Genomic DNA, 14,684 nt, shown 5'->3' on the forward strand with positions numbered 1-14,684 from the left:
TTACATTTTAAGGGCCATTGATTCAACAGTTAATTTCAATAATGATGAGTTTATTGCCACAGCCTTACACATGGAAATTAAAATACATCTGCATACAAGTTAGATAATGTTAACAATGTAATGTAAACGTACAAACTATAAAGGTAAATGTGTCAGATTTATCATTATTTATCTTTAGTCACATATGCACTGTGCATATAATAATAAATTATTATTTTTTTAGTTTTAGTTTTTCAATTTAGGTCAATTAACCAATAATCTGTTCTAACGCCACTTTGAAAAAAAACGGACCGTGACAGTTTTCCCGCTAACATGTTTTGAACTCTTTAGATGCGTTTCAAGAGGGCGTTATTTTCCCACTGGTGCTTCAGAAAAGTGTGTGAGGTAGATGAATAGTGGTGGTAAAGGCCTGAGGGAGGAATCACGCCCCTAGATGCGGACGGGAGAATGGAGGCATGAATACATCATCTCATTCACGCCGCTGAGAGTGTGCAGGCAAGCTCGGACGTCAGGAGAGTTTTGGGGAGAGTCAAAGTGCCATATCTGGATTCTTAACCTTGCTGTCGATTCCGGGATTTTTTTTTTGAACGAAACAAATGTTGGATCTATGTTAACGCTGTGTGGAATCGACAAATTAATTTAGGTCCATAAGAAGGAATGCATCTTTTCTTCGTGAAACTAATTCCTCTGATACTGCTGATTGCTCTGGCGAAAGGTAAGCAACATTACAGCAACAGGCTAACCGGGCATATTTACATATATAACGACACATCAGAATACAAACTTTCAGGATCGGACGGAGGTCTCAGGATTACGAACGGTGTGCGCCAACGTCTGTGAAGGGAAACACACACTTGTTGCGCTCTGACTGGAAGTTCCGCTGGAGCAAAAAACATTGAATTTATTAGTTGGTCCACCCACATGTTCGACTCTGGCTGTGATTATATTGAAATGAAAATTGTTTTATAGACATTTTTATGAACAGAAAGTGAGGTGCTAAACACATGTTAGTGTTTCTCGTACGCTAGCGGTCCCTGTGCTCTTGAACCAGTTGCGCTTACAAAGTTGACAGTTTTTGATGTGCCTCGTCAGTTTTCCACATCGTACAGCGATTGAGTAATTAGTACAGTACAATTTAACGGCAGTTTGTAACATTGGATGTTACAAAGTTATTATAGTGTTAAAATTTCATTCAAAATATTTTAACTGTTAGGCGCAGTTACATTTCTGTGATAATGCAATAGTGTTTCTGATTTCTTCCTTCATATTCATTCATATATAGAGTGATAAATAGGTTTACGAGCGCTATAAAGCCTTCATCGCAGCTAGGTAAAGTTTGAGAGGAATAGGTTTACAGGTCCGTGTTAACAACCAAATATAGGACATTTTTCGAACAGCTGCAAAAGGAAAGCACAAATGACTGTGGTCTGGGGTCCTGCTGGCCACAGACATCTCTCTAAGACACGAGTAGTCACACTTCTGCCTCGTGTGCTCACTGCTGCAGGCCCCATAAAAGTATGCACTTTTGGTTTCCATCCAGCAAAAAATAAAAAAGAAAAAAATTAATAAATCAACAATTTGTAAACAGGAGACACAAAAAGCAAATTTTCTTCTGGGTCATTTGCAAACTTCTATGTTGATCAGTTTCAAAACTTTTATCATGCTCGAAATATTGCACAGTTCAAATAGGGGACCTTGTTGACATTCCTGTTCTTGCAGGTCAGAGATGTACTGAGAAATGCCAAAACGGAGGTACGTGTGTGCAGACTCCTGATGGAAGAACAGAATGCAAGTGAGTATGATTCAAAACGAGTGTTTGACAGTTGGTGTTTTAAAATTTAGTGTGATCGAATGTTCAAATTTGATCTATTTGTGATTGCTTTCCTCTTCGTTGCTCTCTAATACATAATGACAGAATTTCATAGTCACAAAAGTGTGCCTGTCGCAAACTTGAGTTCATTTTAACGCGGGTCTCTGCTTGTGTTTGGTGTACTGCTTGATGCAAATGTGCATTCTTGAAGTGAAAACATGACCCAGACTGGCCAATCACTGGACCTTGATGAGTGTGTTGGGGAGGGGCATGTGGCCCTCTATCTCTGTGCATGTCTCTCTCCCCACTGTTTGTGAACATGGGCCATTTCTTCAGCAGAGTTCTCAAAGATGCTTCAAGCCCTAAATCTTGTTTCTCTTTTCTTCTATGAAGCGACAGCTGGGGTTTGCCAGAAGCTCGGAGGCCATTGTTCTCCGGTCTAGATTAATTCTGTGTGACTAATCTGTGTGAGGCTTCCCAGAATGCCTGTGACCACCCCCCCCATGCCCCCTGCCCCACTCTGCTGTTTTGTCCTGTTTTGAATGACCATTCTCTCTGTGTGATTTACATTAGAAGGACAGATGGCAGTAGAGTGTAATTGGACTGGATGTTTTCATAATTGCCAACAGTGCATTAGAGGAATATAAAAAGTCAGGGCGCATAGCTTCACTCCCCTGACATAAATGAGACTAGATTGATAAATAAATAAATACACAGTCCACTGAAAATTCCACTAGCTGATACTACATTGCTCGCTCTGTGTTCTAACTTCTAATTGTTCGGTGAGCTTTTTCCTACCTGCGCTCCGTGGCGACACAGCGGCAGGATTGAGTTTCAGGAGCCTGACTGGGACTGCTGTGTCTTCTCTCTTGTTATGGGCGGTGGACTGTGGCGGGGGCCGCAGGGAGACGAGAGTTGGCGGCGCTGTACGTGGCCTCCCTTAGAGGGCCACTGGCGCATGGGGCCACGCTGGCCCGGGGCCACGTCTTAATTCTGTCTGGCAGCCTCCCTGCCACAGTCGTCCCACAGAGCTGCCATTGTGTCCTGCTGCCCTCAGACTCCTCTAATTAAACATGGAGATACGGCGGGAGCCGCTCGCCCCACCCGGGGACAGTCGGCCGCCGCGCCTGCTCCCTTTTATGTGGTACTGGGACGTGGCGAGTGGACAGTGATGACCACCCCACATAGCTGTCAAATGGATCCATTGTGCGTGCCCTGAAAGTGATTTTGGGATGGCCGTGTGTTCTTAGGCACCGGGGTTTGGAAGGGCCCTGTTTTTTTGGGTGCACAGATAAATGGATGTTTGTTGACATTAAGGCTACCCCCACATCCTGCATTTATCCCCACTGAATGTTTGACTTTGAAGATGTGAATTTTGGGAGGAATTTTTAGGTTTGGGATGTTTGAAAGCTTGTGTTTTGTACTTGGCAAAATACAAATGAGGGCATTACGATTTGTCAGATTTTGGGTATGTTTGTTTAAGTTTATTATAATCATGTGACTTTGTTTATTTTCCCATGAGTACTGATGTGATATGTGTGACAAATTGTTTTGACACTTCCTTGGGGGGGTCTCTATAGTTATTTGCACTTTCATGAATAGACTTGAAAAAAGCACAAAGACAAGGTTTTACTAATGGTTGTCTCATGATCTTAAGTCATAAAAAATATTTTGTCCCTGAAGAGCTCTTAACTGCTGCTTCTTCAGGGAAAACAAGCCTATGAAATTTTAAGTTACTAACCGTATCATTGTAAAGCTATGGCCATAGATGATGCATGTTTTGTCAGCACCATATGTTTGTAACAGAGAAACAACTAGTGTATCGAGATGTATGTTTGTTCTTGATGAAATGCAGCATTCTTTGAGGTTGGAAAGTGTTTTTCAGTCAGGTGTCTTTCAGGCCATCCTGTGCAGCACTACAGATGGTATGGTCCTTCACACAGCATACCAGGAATGCCAAAACTTTATATCTTGCACTCAGAGGCACACACAGTTATCTTACAGTGGTTATATCAGGGTGGTTATCTCACAGTGGTTATCTCAGGGTGGTTATCTCACAGTGTTTAACTCAGAGGCCTGTTCACCAGTACTGGAGAGCAGGTACCATAGCCAGATTGCAGCAGGCAAGACAGAGATGGATGGAGCAAAGCGTGCAAACTGGCCAGCACCATCATTCCCTAAACCTGGTCAGGCTGCTGTATAACTACGTATAGGCAGAGTGGCTATAGCAATTTCACCTGTGATAAAATCATAATGCGCGATTATTGTATGGATTATTGCTCTTAAAAAAACAATGACAAAAACAACATAAACTACACCAGTATAATTTTCATTTATTATTACCAGTATTCACTGGTATTCACTGGAATATACACTTATTCTACCAGGCAAACATCAAAATGGCAATGATACATCTACTCAGTGGTGTGTGCGCATACTGAGGATTTTACGATGGCTCAGTCGATCAGATTTTTGGACTGGGACGATCCATTTTATAAATGACTATTGTAGAGCTCTGTTCTTTTACTGGAAATAGCAATGGCGCTCTGACCACATGATGCCTGTGGGTATGGAGAGTCATTTTATGTAGGTCCTGGAGGCGCCTACACAAAATGATCTGTAGGTACTGGAAAAAAAAAGTTCTAACTATTGGTTTGGATGATTTTACCCTCAAACACAATCCAGTGTCAACTAACAGCACTTCTAGAAACCCAGCTATGCGATTGCTTCCTACCAGGTTCAGCCTGGGTGGGTAAGCTATCAAAAGTGGTCTGTATTTTGGTCCCTGGGCATGTGTGACGAACACTATATGAAAGCAACCTCTTGTCTTTGAACAGACGCTTGAATACAAGCTTTGTTTACAGGGTCAAGGATGAGTTACTCTGTGCTTCGCTCTGTACCGAAAGATGGGTAGAGCACTTCTGTAGCCAGTGAAAGAGAGTGCTGAGTCTATTATCATATCACTGGAGATGGCTGGTGTTTTGAAAGAGACGTTGGTATCAGGATCTCATGGCACAGACCTGATGTGGCAGAGCTACGCTGTGTCATGATTGACTCGTGTTGGCTAGTCTCCTGATGCAGAAACCTGATCCTACTGCTTGCACTCGTACTTTTAGGAATTCGGCAGAACTTTTGATCACACATTCTGGAACAGTCTGGAACATTCTGGTGGGTTGTGTTCTGTGTGCACAGCTGGGCAAGCAAAATATATAAAAAAAAAGTCATCCTTGTTGTTTTTATTTGATGCTTTTGACCTGGGCCATCTGTGTGTGTGGAACGCTGCATTACGATCGAATGATCGCTATCAAGGTGAAGTATTCTTGCGGTACAATGGCTGCTAGTTAGCACACAATGAACACCTAGCGCCTGCGGTTTAGGCCATTCAGGCCCAGCAGTGGCAGTTGCCTTAAGGAATACCACACGCAGCTTCCGAATGCTGTGAGGCGGTGTGAAAATGAACCGTTCTGGAAATAACCCTTTCGCGCCGGGTGTCTCAGGCTGCTATGTCCAGAACTCATTCTGGAAGACGCTAGTAAACACAGACTTTTAAGCTGACTTGCACGATAGCGAGGACTTGTAAATAATTCGTCGTTACAGTACTGAGATCTTAAGGCCTGCCATTGCTCTTTCCATGGAGTTAGCCTGCTGACCTTTTTCATGGGGTCCTTCAGTAATGGGGACAAATAAACATGTTTATTATGGACACTAACAGATGTCACAGTGGAAGATCAGGTCTCCTCTAGCGATTACTGAGGCAAGCATGAGAGCCCCGAGCTGTCTTCTCGTAAAGATCAGTCAGCACTTGGCGTTGACACCAGACTGCAGGAAATGAGGCTTTGAAAGCTGGTCAATTACCAAAGTCTTGTTCTACCACTGTTTGGAAGAAGAAACTTCCAAGTAAGTGTTAAAGAAACCACCGCTACGAAAGGTTAGCATTCCAGAACTGCCAGGAATGAGCAGTTGGAGTTTTGGCATTCAAAGTGTCAGCTGATGTTATTATTCTTTTTTTTTAACAGCACAGTTTCTAATGACAAATATGTATCCTCTATCAAATATGTACAGTAAGTATCTGGGACAATGATCCAAGCTCAGAGAGGTGCCATTAGGTATTTGCCCCCCCCACCACGAAAGGAGGAGCCATGAAAAGATATCTAAGTTAGAGTTTAACTTTGCGTGTGTGAGACAGCCTCCTCTACTGTTTGACCTCTCGATGGCAGATGGCAGATTGGCCCGTGCTGGGGGAGGAAACCCCCCTATGTTTCATCTGGCTAAGGGTCAGGTGTCAGCAAAACATCTGCTCTGGCCTGGGTGGGCACTGGGGCACTGGCAGAAACCTGTTGTCACGGGCTACTGGTGGCCACAGAGAAAAGGAATCCCATCACTACCCACAGGACAATGGGAGTGTCCTATTTAATGCATAATAAAGGTGTAATAACAGTTTCACTTTAACAAAAGGGGTCACTGTCTGGGCAAAAAAGAAATTATGCCTGTTTACACAATGTCTGATTGTACAGATTTGTTTTGTCTGAATTCATGAGATGTGTTTTGTAAATAATGAAAAGCTTGCACACCACTATGGTTTGAGAGTTGGCTTGTACTTAACCACAGCTATTTTCCGTTACGCTGGAAGTCAAATAATCCATTAGAATACAGTTTGAATGCCTTTGGTCTTTAACCCAATATATATTCCCTCCGAGCGTATTTCACTGTCTCAGAAAGATACGTTTTGTGCTGACAGATTATTTCTCAAGCTTTTGCCAAGTTAAAGAGCAAACCGTCAATGTTCTCAGCTGGACTCCTCTACATGCCCCTACCCCCATCACTTCACCCGTATGTGTGCTCTACTAACTGAAGCCACGAGGGGCTGACTGTGTGCTCTATGTATTTGCTTTTTGTATCTCTACGAGAAGCTGAGCTGTTTGTCGGGCTGGGCGCCCAGTTAGAGTGGAGCTTTCAAAGCCAGTGCGATTTTTCGCCGGCCGCCGTGAAGTGCGTCTGCCAGCGGACTCCACGGTGAAGTGCTGTCAAGGATGAGGACACAGGCCGAGCTGAGTTTTCGGTGTAAACGGCTACATTCCTCACAGACCAGGAGCTCCTCCTGTCCGGACTATCCACAAAATCCTTAACCCTTAATCCTTAATCTTCATTCCAGGCAAACTTCTAAGCGCTCGTCTTGATGAATGTAGAGGCCTCTGTCCTAAAACTCCCTTCATAAAAACGTAAATTATATATATTTTAAATATCTGAATGTGACACTGACATAGACTGTGAAATAAAGACATGTGCTACTGTCATACAGACATTGTGGTGATTCTACACATGAAGAGTATCTAGGATTATTTGCTACTTACTATCTCTTCAGACCTGAGGAGGTTGGCCAGGTTGTTATACAGGCAATCAGTGAAATTTCTTGCTTCGGCCTCGATTTTACCATCATAGTGGAATGTTGAACAGGAAAATGAGTAAGGATTAGGCAAAGGCCAGTGCCTTTGATGAATCATTCAAGCCTGACCTCATATTGCTTATTGACTATTGAAGTCAAGTCAATTGGCTGTAAGATGATGAGAATGTAGGGAAGCAAAGGGAGGGAGGTCATGAACGAGCGGTGGGGACTTCGCACGAGCTGAGATGGAAGGAAGTGAACGAGTCTAGAAAGGAAGGCCAAGGTTCCAATGACAGAGAGAGAGAGAGAGAGAGAGAGAGAGAGAGAGAGAGAGAGAGAGAGAGAGAGAGAGAGGTAGAACTAGAGCAGGAAAAGACAGGCAGGGGAGGGAACTGAGAGGAGGAGGAGGAGGAGGAGGTGGTGGAATGCTCACTCGGCTGGGACAGAGGCGCCCAGCCCGCGGTTGGCCTGGCTTTTGAATGGCGGCGGGAACAATGGACCTTCTCATGGAGCCTTCCTGCTCCGCTCTACAGCAGGGCCACCATTCAGGGGCCTGCTGCCTCAGACGCCGTGTCCTCCAGAGCGGAGGGGTTCCTGTAGGGGTGGTGGTGTGGCGGTGGGAGGGGTGGTGCACCAGGAGAAGCAGCTGCCTGTGCCTCATTAACATGCGCACCTGCTCCCCAAGGCCGCTTCGGGAGGCCTGTGCACACTCCCCCCGCCACAAACCGCCACTGGCCCTTCAGGGAGGCTGCGAGCAAGCTCGGTTTTTCCACCGTAGCTTAAATCATGTTAAAGTCTGGGTGACTGGCTCCCTCTGGCTTTTCTCGGACTCCTTGCCGACTGCCAGAAAACTGTAGTGACTGAGAGGAACTTTGAAGTTCCAAGATATGGGGTATTTTGCACCCAGTGAAGGAGTGTTGTAACAGGAACTGCATAGCATGGTTGGAGGGCATTCTAACACTGTTCTATACATGTTTTCAGATAAGTGGTTGGGGGGGGGGGGGGGGGGGTGTTGTCCAATGGGACAATGAGAGGAAAGGTAACATAGCAAACATGGGTGCAATTCCCACCATGCTCTTAATGGTATTACCGTGCCTGGCTTCTTTCTCCTCTGTGTTTTCTCTTCCTGGTTTAGGTTATTAGCTATCCTTACCCAGGGAGAGAGAGTAAAAACACACACCACCCCACACCCCCCGAGGGTCCCTGTAGTGATCAGACAGTAAACTCCTGGGTATGTGTAGGGGACATCCGGTCTGGCCTCCAGGCCTAAAGACACTGTTTAGGTATTCTGCAGTCTCTGTGGCATCAGCGAATGGTCATCCCAACATTGTCATAATCCCGGGGGGTGGGGTTGGTGGGGGTTTATGTGTATGACTGGGACGACACATCCTCTTTGTATTGGTCAGTATCTCCCCAGCCCTGTTCTGAAGTCTGTATAGATCCTTTTGCAGTTTTTTTCCCTGTGTAGTCCCTTTATCCCGCCAGGTCCTGATTGATGTTGGGATGAGCCTCTACTGTAGAAGAATACAAGCCATTGAGGTGAAGGAATGGAGCTTTGAAGTCCTGGTGATGTTAGCCCTGGGTTCAAAGACTCTGGCATAGGCACGGCCTTGTGCTTGGAGTGAATGAGCGGTGGAAAGAGGCCGAGACGTGTAGAAATTTCCCCCTAAGAGCTGATGATGGGTGGCTGCTTTTCATGCAACTATTTGAAACAGGATTAGGACAGCGAGTCGGAATCTACAATGAGCCTTGCGGGAATCCCAGGACGTTACCCGCCAAAATAACATAAGGAGAAAGGAAAAAAAGAAAAACGGTCTTATTAGTTTCAGTGCGAATGGCGTTTTTAGCATTCAGCTCAATTCACATGTTTTAGGTTCAACTACAAGGTTCATTAGGGATGTGCGATTATTTGCTGAAATGAAAGTGATATGAATGTGATCAAAACTGGAACTGAAAGGTTCACACTGGAATACAGTTGCTATTATATTTTAGTCTTTTGTATAAGCAGAATTTTTTTTCTGTAGATATCATTTACACACACATTAGATAGCTGGTTGTCTCACTTTTTATGAGTGTGTATGTGTATATGTGTTTATCTGTCTATGTGTCGGGTGTATGCTGGAATTGGGTTTCAACCTCAGTGACCATGTAGTACTTGTGACATAACCTGAGTGACCAAGTAATGACTTTCTCTTCTCTTTTTTGTGGCTGTGATGGTTTTGATGTGTTAGGTCCTTCTCTGTGTTCTCTAGAGTCTAGACTTTGGGACAGTTTATAGTTACTGTCAGTGATACACTGAGCTAACTCTCTGTATTGTTCACACAATCTCAAGGCACCAGTAGCTGGATAGGCAGTTTATTTTTAGACAGATTACAGGTGGTGCACAAAAGAGGACATAGATAAATGAAAATCAAAGACAAATCTTAAAAGTTGTTTGAAATATATTTATAAAAATATGTTGTTTATCAATTCTCTTCACTGTCTACTTCAGTTAAACTTCAAGCAAAGTGCCAGTCATGTTTAGTATTGTACAGGGCAAACATCCTGTGGGAAAGACAGATCTCAGAGTCCCTCTGCTCTGGTTTGTGTCTTTTGCAGTTGTCTGCGAAGTACAGCTTATCTCATGCCTGCTGTTTTTTAGGTGCCCTGTGGACTTTGCGGGTCCGGTGTGCCAGTTCTCCAACCCTTGCCTCTCGAATCCGTGCTGGAACGGTGGCATGTGCCAGACAGTGATTCGCGACGGCAGAGCAGACTATGTCTGCCGATGCCAGTTGGGCTTCATGGACCCACGATGCCTCACTCCCACCGACAACCCATGCCGCAGCTCACCGTGTGGAAACGGAGGGACGTGCGAGCTCACAAGCGTCCGCACATTCAAGTGCAAATGCCCGCCTGGCTGGACGGGTAAGAACTCATCCGCCCTGCCATATGCCCCTGCTCCCACCCCCCTACCAGGATCGGTCCCCTGATCTCCATAACGGACCGAGGGAGCAGAAAATCTGTTGATTCTGAAACATTCTTTTGCGTTTCCAGGTAAGAACTGCCAACAGGCTGATCCTTGTGCCTCAAGCCCGTGTGCCAATGGAGGTCAGTGCAGGCCGTTTGATTCTCACTACATCTGCACCTGCTTGCCAACCTTCTCGGGCGAGACCTGCAAACAGGACGTTAACGAGTGTGCCCAGACGCCATCTCCCTGCAAGAACGGTGGCGTGTGTGTGAACGAGGTAGGCGCCTACCGCTGTAACTGCCCGGCCGACTACACTGGCAAGCACTGCGAGACACTCTACCAGCCCTGCAACCCGTCCCCGTGCCTCCACGCAGGGACCTGCGTCCAGAAAGGAGACACCAGCTACGAATGCTCCTGTCTGCCAGGTAGGAAGCACCTGATTTGTCAATGGGTTCAGTTAAATTTACATCATTGGTATTACAGCTGATCAATATTGGGGAAATCTCACATTTTTATGTTTTTGTTATAAAGAAATTGCATTATTTGGAAGAAAAAACACTGTGGATGCATTTATTGAAGACTGCTTGGTATAACCAAAAATAGTATTTAGAGATGACAGAGCTACACATTAAAATAGCAATATGCAATATACTCATACATGTCAAAACATGCTGGCATCTCTGGATGTGCTATGGTCAAAGACTGGCATTATTTTTTATCAAAATATTGGGATCATGTGGATGCTGTGATTGATCAAAACACCACAGAAAATGTTCTGTGGAACGTCCGAGATCACAGCACACAGTGGAAAAAATACTATGATTTGTTAGAGGGCTTATCTTTATATTCCAGCCTTCTGCAGTAGCAGCACTGAAAAGACCAGGATTGCAATAATCTGGTTAGTCAGGAATTATATGGTTAGGCAGGAATAATCTGGTTAGGCAGTAGCAAACTTGATGAGGCAGTGTTGGTTATTTATTTTTTAAATTTTTCATTGTTGAACTAGTCAGTAACGCAACTGGGTAAAATCATCTTCCAGTATCATTATATATCTGCTAGAGTATGTATCTTTTGTTAGTGGGTAAAGACAAAACATAGTAGCTTGGTGTCACTGTCAAACACTGAATCTAGAGCTAAGTTTATAAGAGCTGAGTTTTACAATAACATTGTAGTGTCAGTGTTTCTCACCACTATGTCAGCAGGATGAAAGCCCAGCCTTGGTCCAGTCTTTGCAGTTCACTCCCATTGTAACCCTGCCTATGTGTGTGAACTGGCCAGCAGGAAAGCATTAGTGCTTATCGAGAGGAAGTGTCTGAACGACAACATCCTCACGGTGCTGTCTTTGGGTTAGAAGTACAGCACAGAGCTTAAACACACACAGACACACATGCTTTCCCTCATGTCAACACATATATGGCAGACCTAGTATTGAACCATGGAGAACTCACTCAGACCCAAGATGGTTTGAGTAGTGCTTGAGCCTTGAGCCTCTTTAAAATTTCGGTGACAGTCCCCAGGTTAGATATTTCTTATGTCTTTGGAGTATGGCAATGAATATGTGTCTATTAATCGTTCATGGTAAAAGACAGTAGGAATCATTTCATGCCTGCTAGGTTTTGTAGAAAATCAAAGGAAACTGTGGTCAGTGTCAGTTGGATTCGTTGTTATCAATGCCTCTGTTATGAGACCTGGTGCTGCTGTTCTCCCCAGAAAAGGAAGAAAGCTCACCACAAGAACAGAAATGACTGTTATAGTACATAACTGTGGGTTTCACAAGCACTGCATCCCTTTGTTAAGATTATGAAATAATAGATTGTATGTGATATTTTAATAATTGTTTGTGTAGTATTTTAAAATGGTAATATAAACTTTAGAAACTTTGGATAAAATTTAATAAAATATTTACATTCCTTACGTTGTCAAATATCGGCATATCTAAGGACTTGTAAATTAAATGTTTGTTTCATTCAATTACTAAATTAAATATTGTTTTAGAGGGTGTTGAATGGTTAAGCAACATATACATTCTTCTCCCTAGGTTTCATTGGTCAAAACTGTGAAGAGAACATTGATGACTGTCAAGACCATCGCTGCCTCAATGGGGGAACCTGTGTAGATGGAGTGAACACTTATAATTGCCAGTGCAAACCAGAGTGGACAGGTATGACTTTCACCAATTTCTTTCTTTTTTTTTTTGTATGGATACAATTCGATATTCACATTCTACAACAAACATAAAAATCGATAATGCTGAAATTCGCTATATTGCAAATCTAATTAGCCAAAGTAATTATAGACAAAATTGGATTAATGTCACTCACAATCCAAAAATGCTTCAGTATGCATAATGTTATACAGTAATATAAAATTTTCCATCTGTGTCAGCTCAGGCTTTTGATTTTTGATGCTTGTCTAACACTTACGGCACCGTTCTCCACTCTGACAGGTCAGTTCTGCACCGAAGACGTCAACGAGTGTGACCTGATGCCCAACTCCTGTCAAAACGGAGGCACGTGCCTCAACACCCAGGGCGGATACAACTGTGTGTGCGTGAACGGCTGGTCGGGCGATGACTGCAGCAAGAACATCGACGACTGTGCCAGCGCCGCGTGCCACAAGGGGGCCACTTGTCACGATCGGGTGGCCTCCTTCTACTGCGAATGCCCTCCCGGTCGCACAGGTTAGGATCTGCTGACGCACGTCGTCTGTTTTATATCCGTAAACCTTGATTAGAAACGCCCGTTAGTTTGTACTTCATCTGCTCCATTCTCTGTAACTGAGGTCTGTTACTCTGTGGTCTCTGTAGTACGTGTTTTAGGAAAGTCTTTTTTTCCACCAAGGATATCGATTGCCCCACTTAGAAGTCTGTTTCTGCATGTAAGAAGGTGTTGCTCATACTGATTTTGTGATTCTCATTATATGCAGGTTTGCTGTGTCACTTGGACGATGCTTGTATCAGTAACCCATGTCAGAGAGGCTCCAACTGTGACACCAACCCGGTCAGCGGCAAAGCTATCTGCACCTGCCCCCTGGGGTACTTCGGCTCTGCCTGTGACCAGGATATTGATGAATGCTCCCTGGGTGAGAACCGAGCAGCCTTGACTTCTTTCAGAGAGAGAGATAAAACCTCCCAAAAAACTTCAGTTTCGCTGACCTTCATATGTCAGATGGAGCATTAACTCGCTGCTGTGGAATGTGATTTGAAACGTTTGTTGTTGCTCGGTTTCCCATTAGGTGCGAACCCCTGTGAGCACGCAGGCAGGTGTTTGAACACCAAAGGGTCCTTCCAGTGCAAGTGTCAGCAGGGCTACATCGGGGCCCGCTGTGAACTAGACGTCAATGAGTGCATGTCTAGTCCTTGCCAGAACGATGCTACATGTCTGGACCAAATCGGAGGCTTCCATTGCATCTGCATGGCAGGTAAACAAACACAAACCTTTGCTGGTTTTCCAGCTACATGTGTTAGGACAAACGTTGACATGCATGCAGTAACTTGGTGGAGCTTATAATGTACGTAATAATGACGGCGATAGATTGCAGTCAATCTTTGCTTTGTCTAGGTAAAGTATAAAGTCTAAAAACGCTCGGTTCTGATCAAAGAGAGCTCATATGCCTTTTGTTTATTGCACAAAAGAAACAGCAAACACTAAGCCCTGCTGAATTCTCTTGCTAGCACTGAAGCTTATCTGTCCATGCTAATTGGTAGGGTACGAAGGAGTCTTCTGCCAGATCAATACCGATGAGTGCGCCAGCATGCCCTGCCTCAACAATGGGAAGTGCATTGACAAGATCAACAACTACCAGTGCGAGTGCCCCACAGGTGAGCACGAGGGGGTCGATTACCGCCCTCCTGGGCAGCGCTGCAAACGGGGGAAATAATCCCTGCCTGCAGGCAGGCTTCGCCAGGCCCAGACAAAATGCTAAGGAAAATCCATACGTGAGCTTCTGGAAAGTTAGAACTATAGCTAGGTTTACAGTCATACTATGAAGAGAAAAATTTTCCCTGTGTGGAGCAGATTGCGTTCCATATTTACCTAGATGGTAATTGTCAGTGGACTGTGCTTAACATGAGGGAAAGGCCTAACGAAGTAGTGTGAGAATGTCTGTGTGTATATTGGAGAGAAACGCCATAGGGATTCTTTCATGAAAACCCAGAATCATGTACTTTCCCTCCAAAAGTGTTTTCCCCATCATTCTCCCACTTGTACCAGATGAAGTGGAAGTGATTTCAGTGAAAAGGTAGCAAGCATCCAATAAAAGCAGATCAAAGGTTTAATTTTAGAGAAAGACCACCACGTCTTGTAGGGAACAGTGGATTTGGAATGCAGCGGGATTCATGCATGAGTGCGGAGTGGGGTGGGTTGGGTAGATGGGGTGGAGGGCTGGGGTGGGGGGGTTACAATGCTAGGCCAAGTGAAGTTGTGTAAGGAGGTGAGGGGAGTCCTACAGGGCCTCTAAACCCCCTGAGTGTTTGGGAGCTGGGATGGTGTAGGGTGTGCAGGAGTGGAGACCAGGCCTCACCATTCTGTCTTCAGATGCAAATC

The 14,684-nt window shown here is 44.6% G+C and overlaps 1 protein-coding gene across 1 annotated transcript in view; it reads left to right on the top strand.

Annotated features, from left to right (window-relative positions):
• Positions 1 to 421: 421 nt before the first annotated feature.
• The window catches only part of notch1b (notch receptor 1b), a 34,400-nt gene continuing 20,137 nt past the window's right edge, over positions 422 to 14,684 (top strand). The window contains exons 1-9 of the mRNA XM_076997742.1: positions 422 to 715; positions 1,720 to 1,792; positions 9,835 to 10,097; positions 10,227 to 10,565; positions 12,179 to 12,301; positions 12,587 to 12,820; positions 13,066 to 13,221; positions 13,375 to 13,560; positions 13,847 to 13,960. Coding sequence (XP_076853857.1) covers positions 658 to 715; positions 1,720 to 1,792; positions 9,835 to 10,097; positions 10,227 to 10,565; positions 12,179 to 12,301; positions 12,587 to 12,820; positions 13,066 to 13,221; positions 13,375 to 13,560; positions 13,847 to 13,960 — 1,546 coding nt within the window. The 5' untranslated portion in view covers positions 422 to 657. The remainder of the gene's footprint in view (positions 716 to 1,719; positions 1,793 to 9,834; positions 10,098 to 10,226; positions 10,566 to 12,178; positions 12,302 to 12,586; positions 12,821 to 13,065; positions 13,222 to 13,374; positions 13,561 to 13,846; positions 13,961 to 14,684) is intronic.

Source organism: Brachyhypopomus gauderio, chromosome 3, assembly GCF_052324685.1.
Source record: "Brachyhypopomus gauderio isolate BG-103 chromosome 3, BGAUD_0.2, whole genome shotgun sequence".
NCBI classification, from domain to species: domain Eukaryota; kingdom Metazoa; phylum Chordata; class Actinopteri; order Gymnotiformes; family Hypopomidae; genus Brachyhypopomus; species Brachyhypopomus gauderio.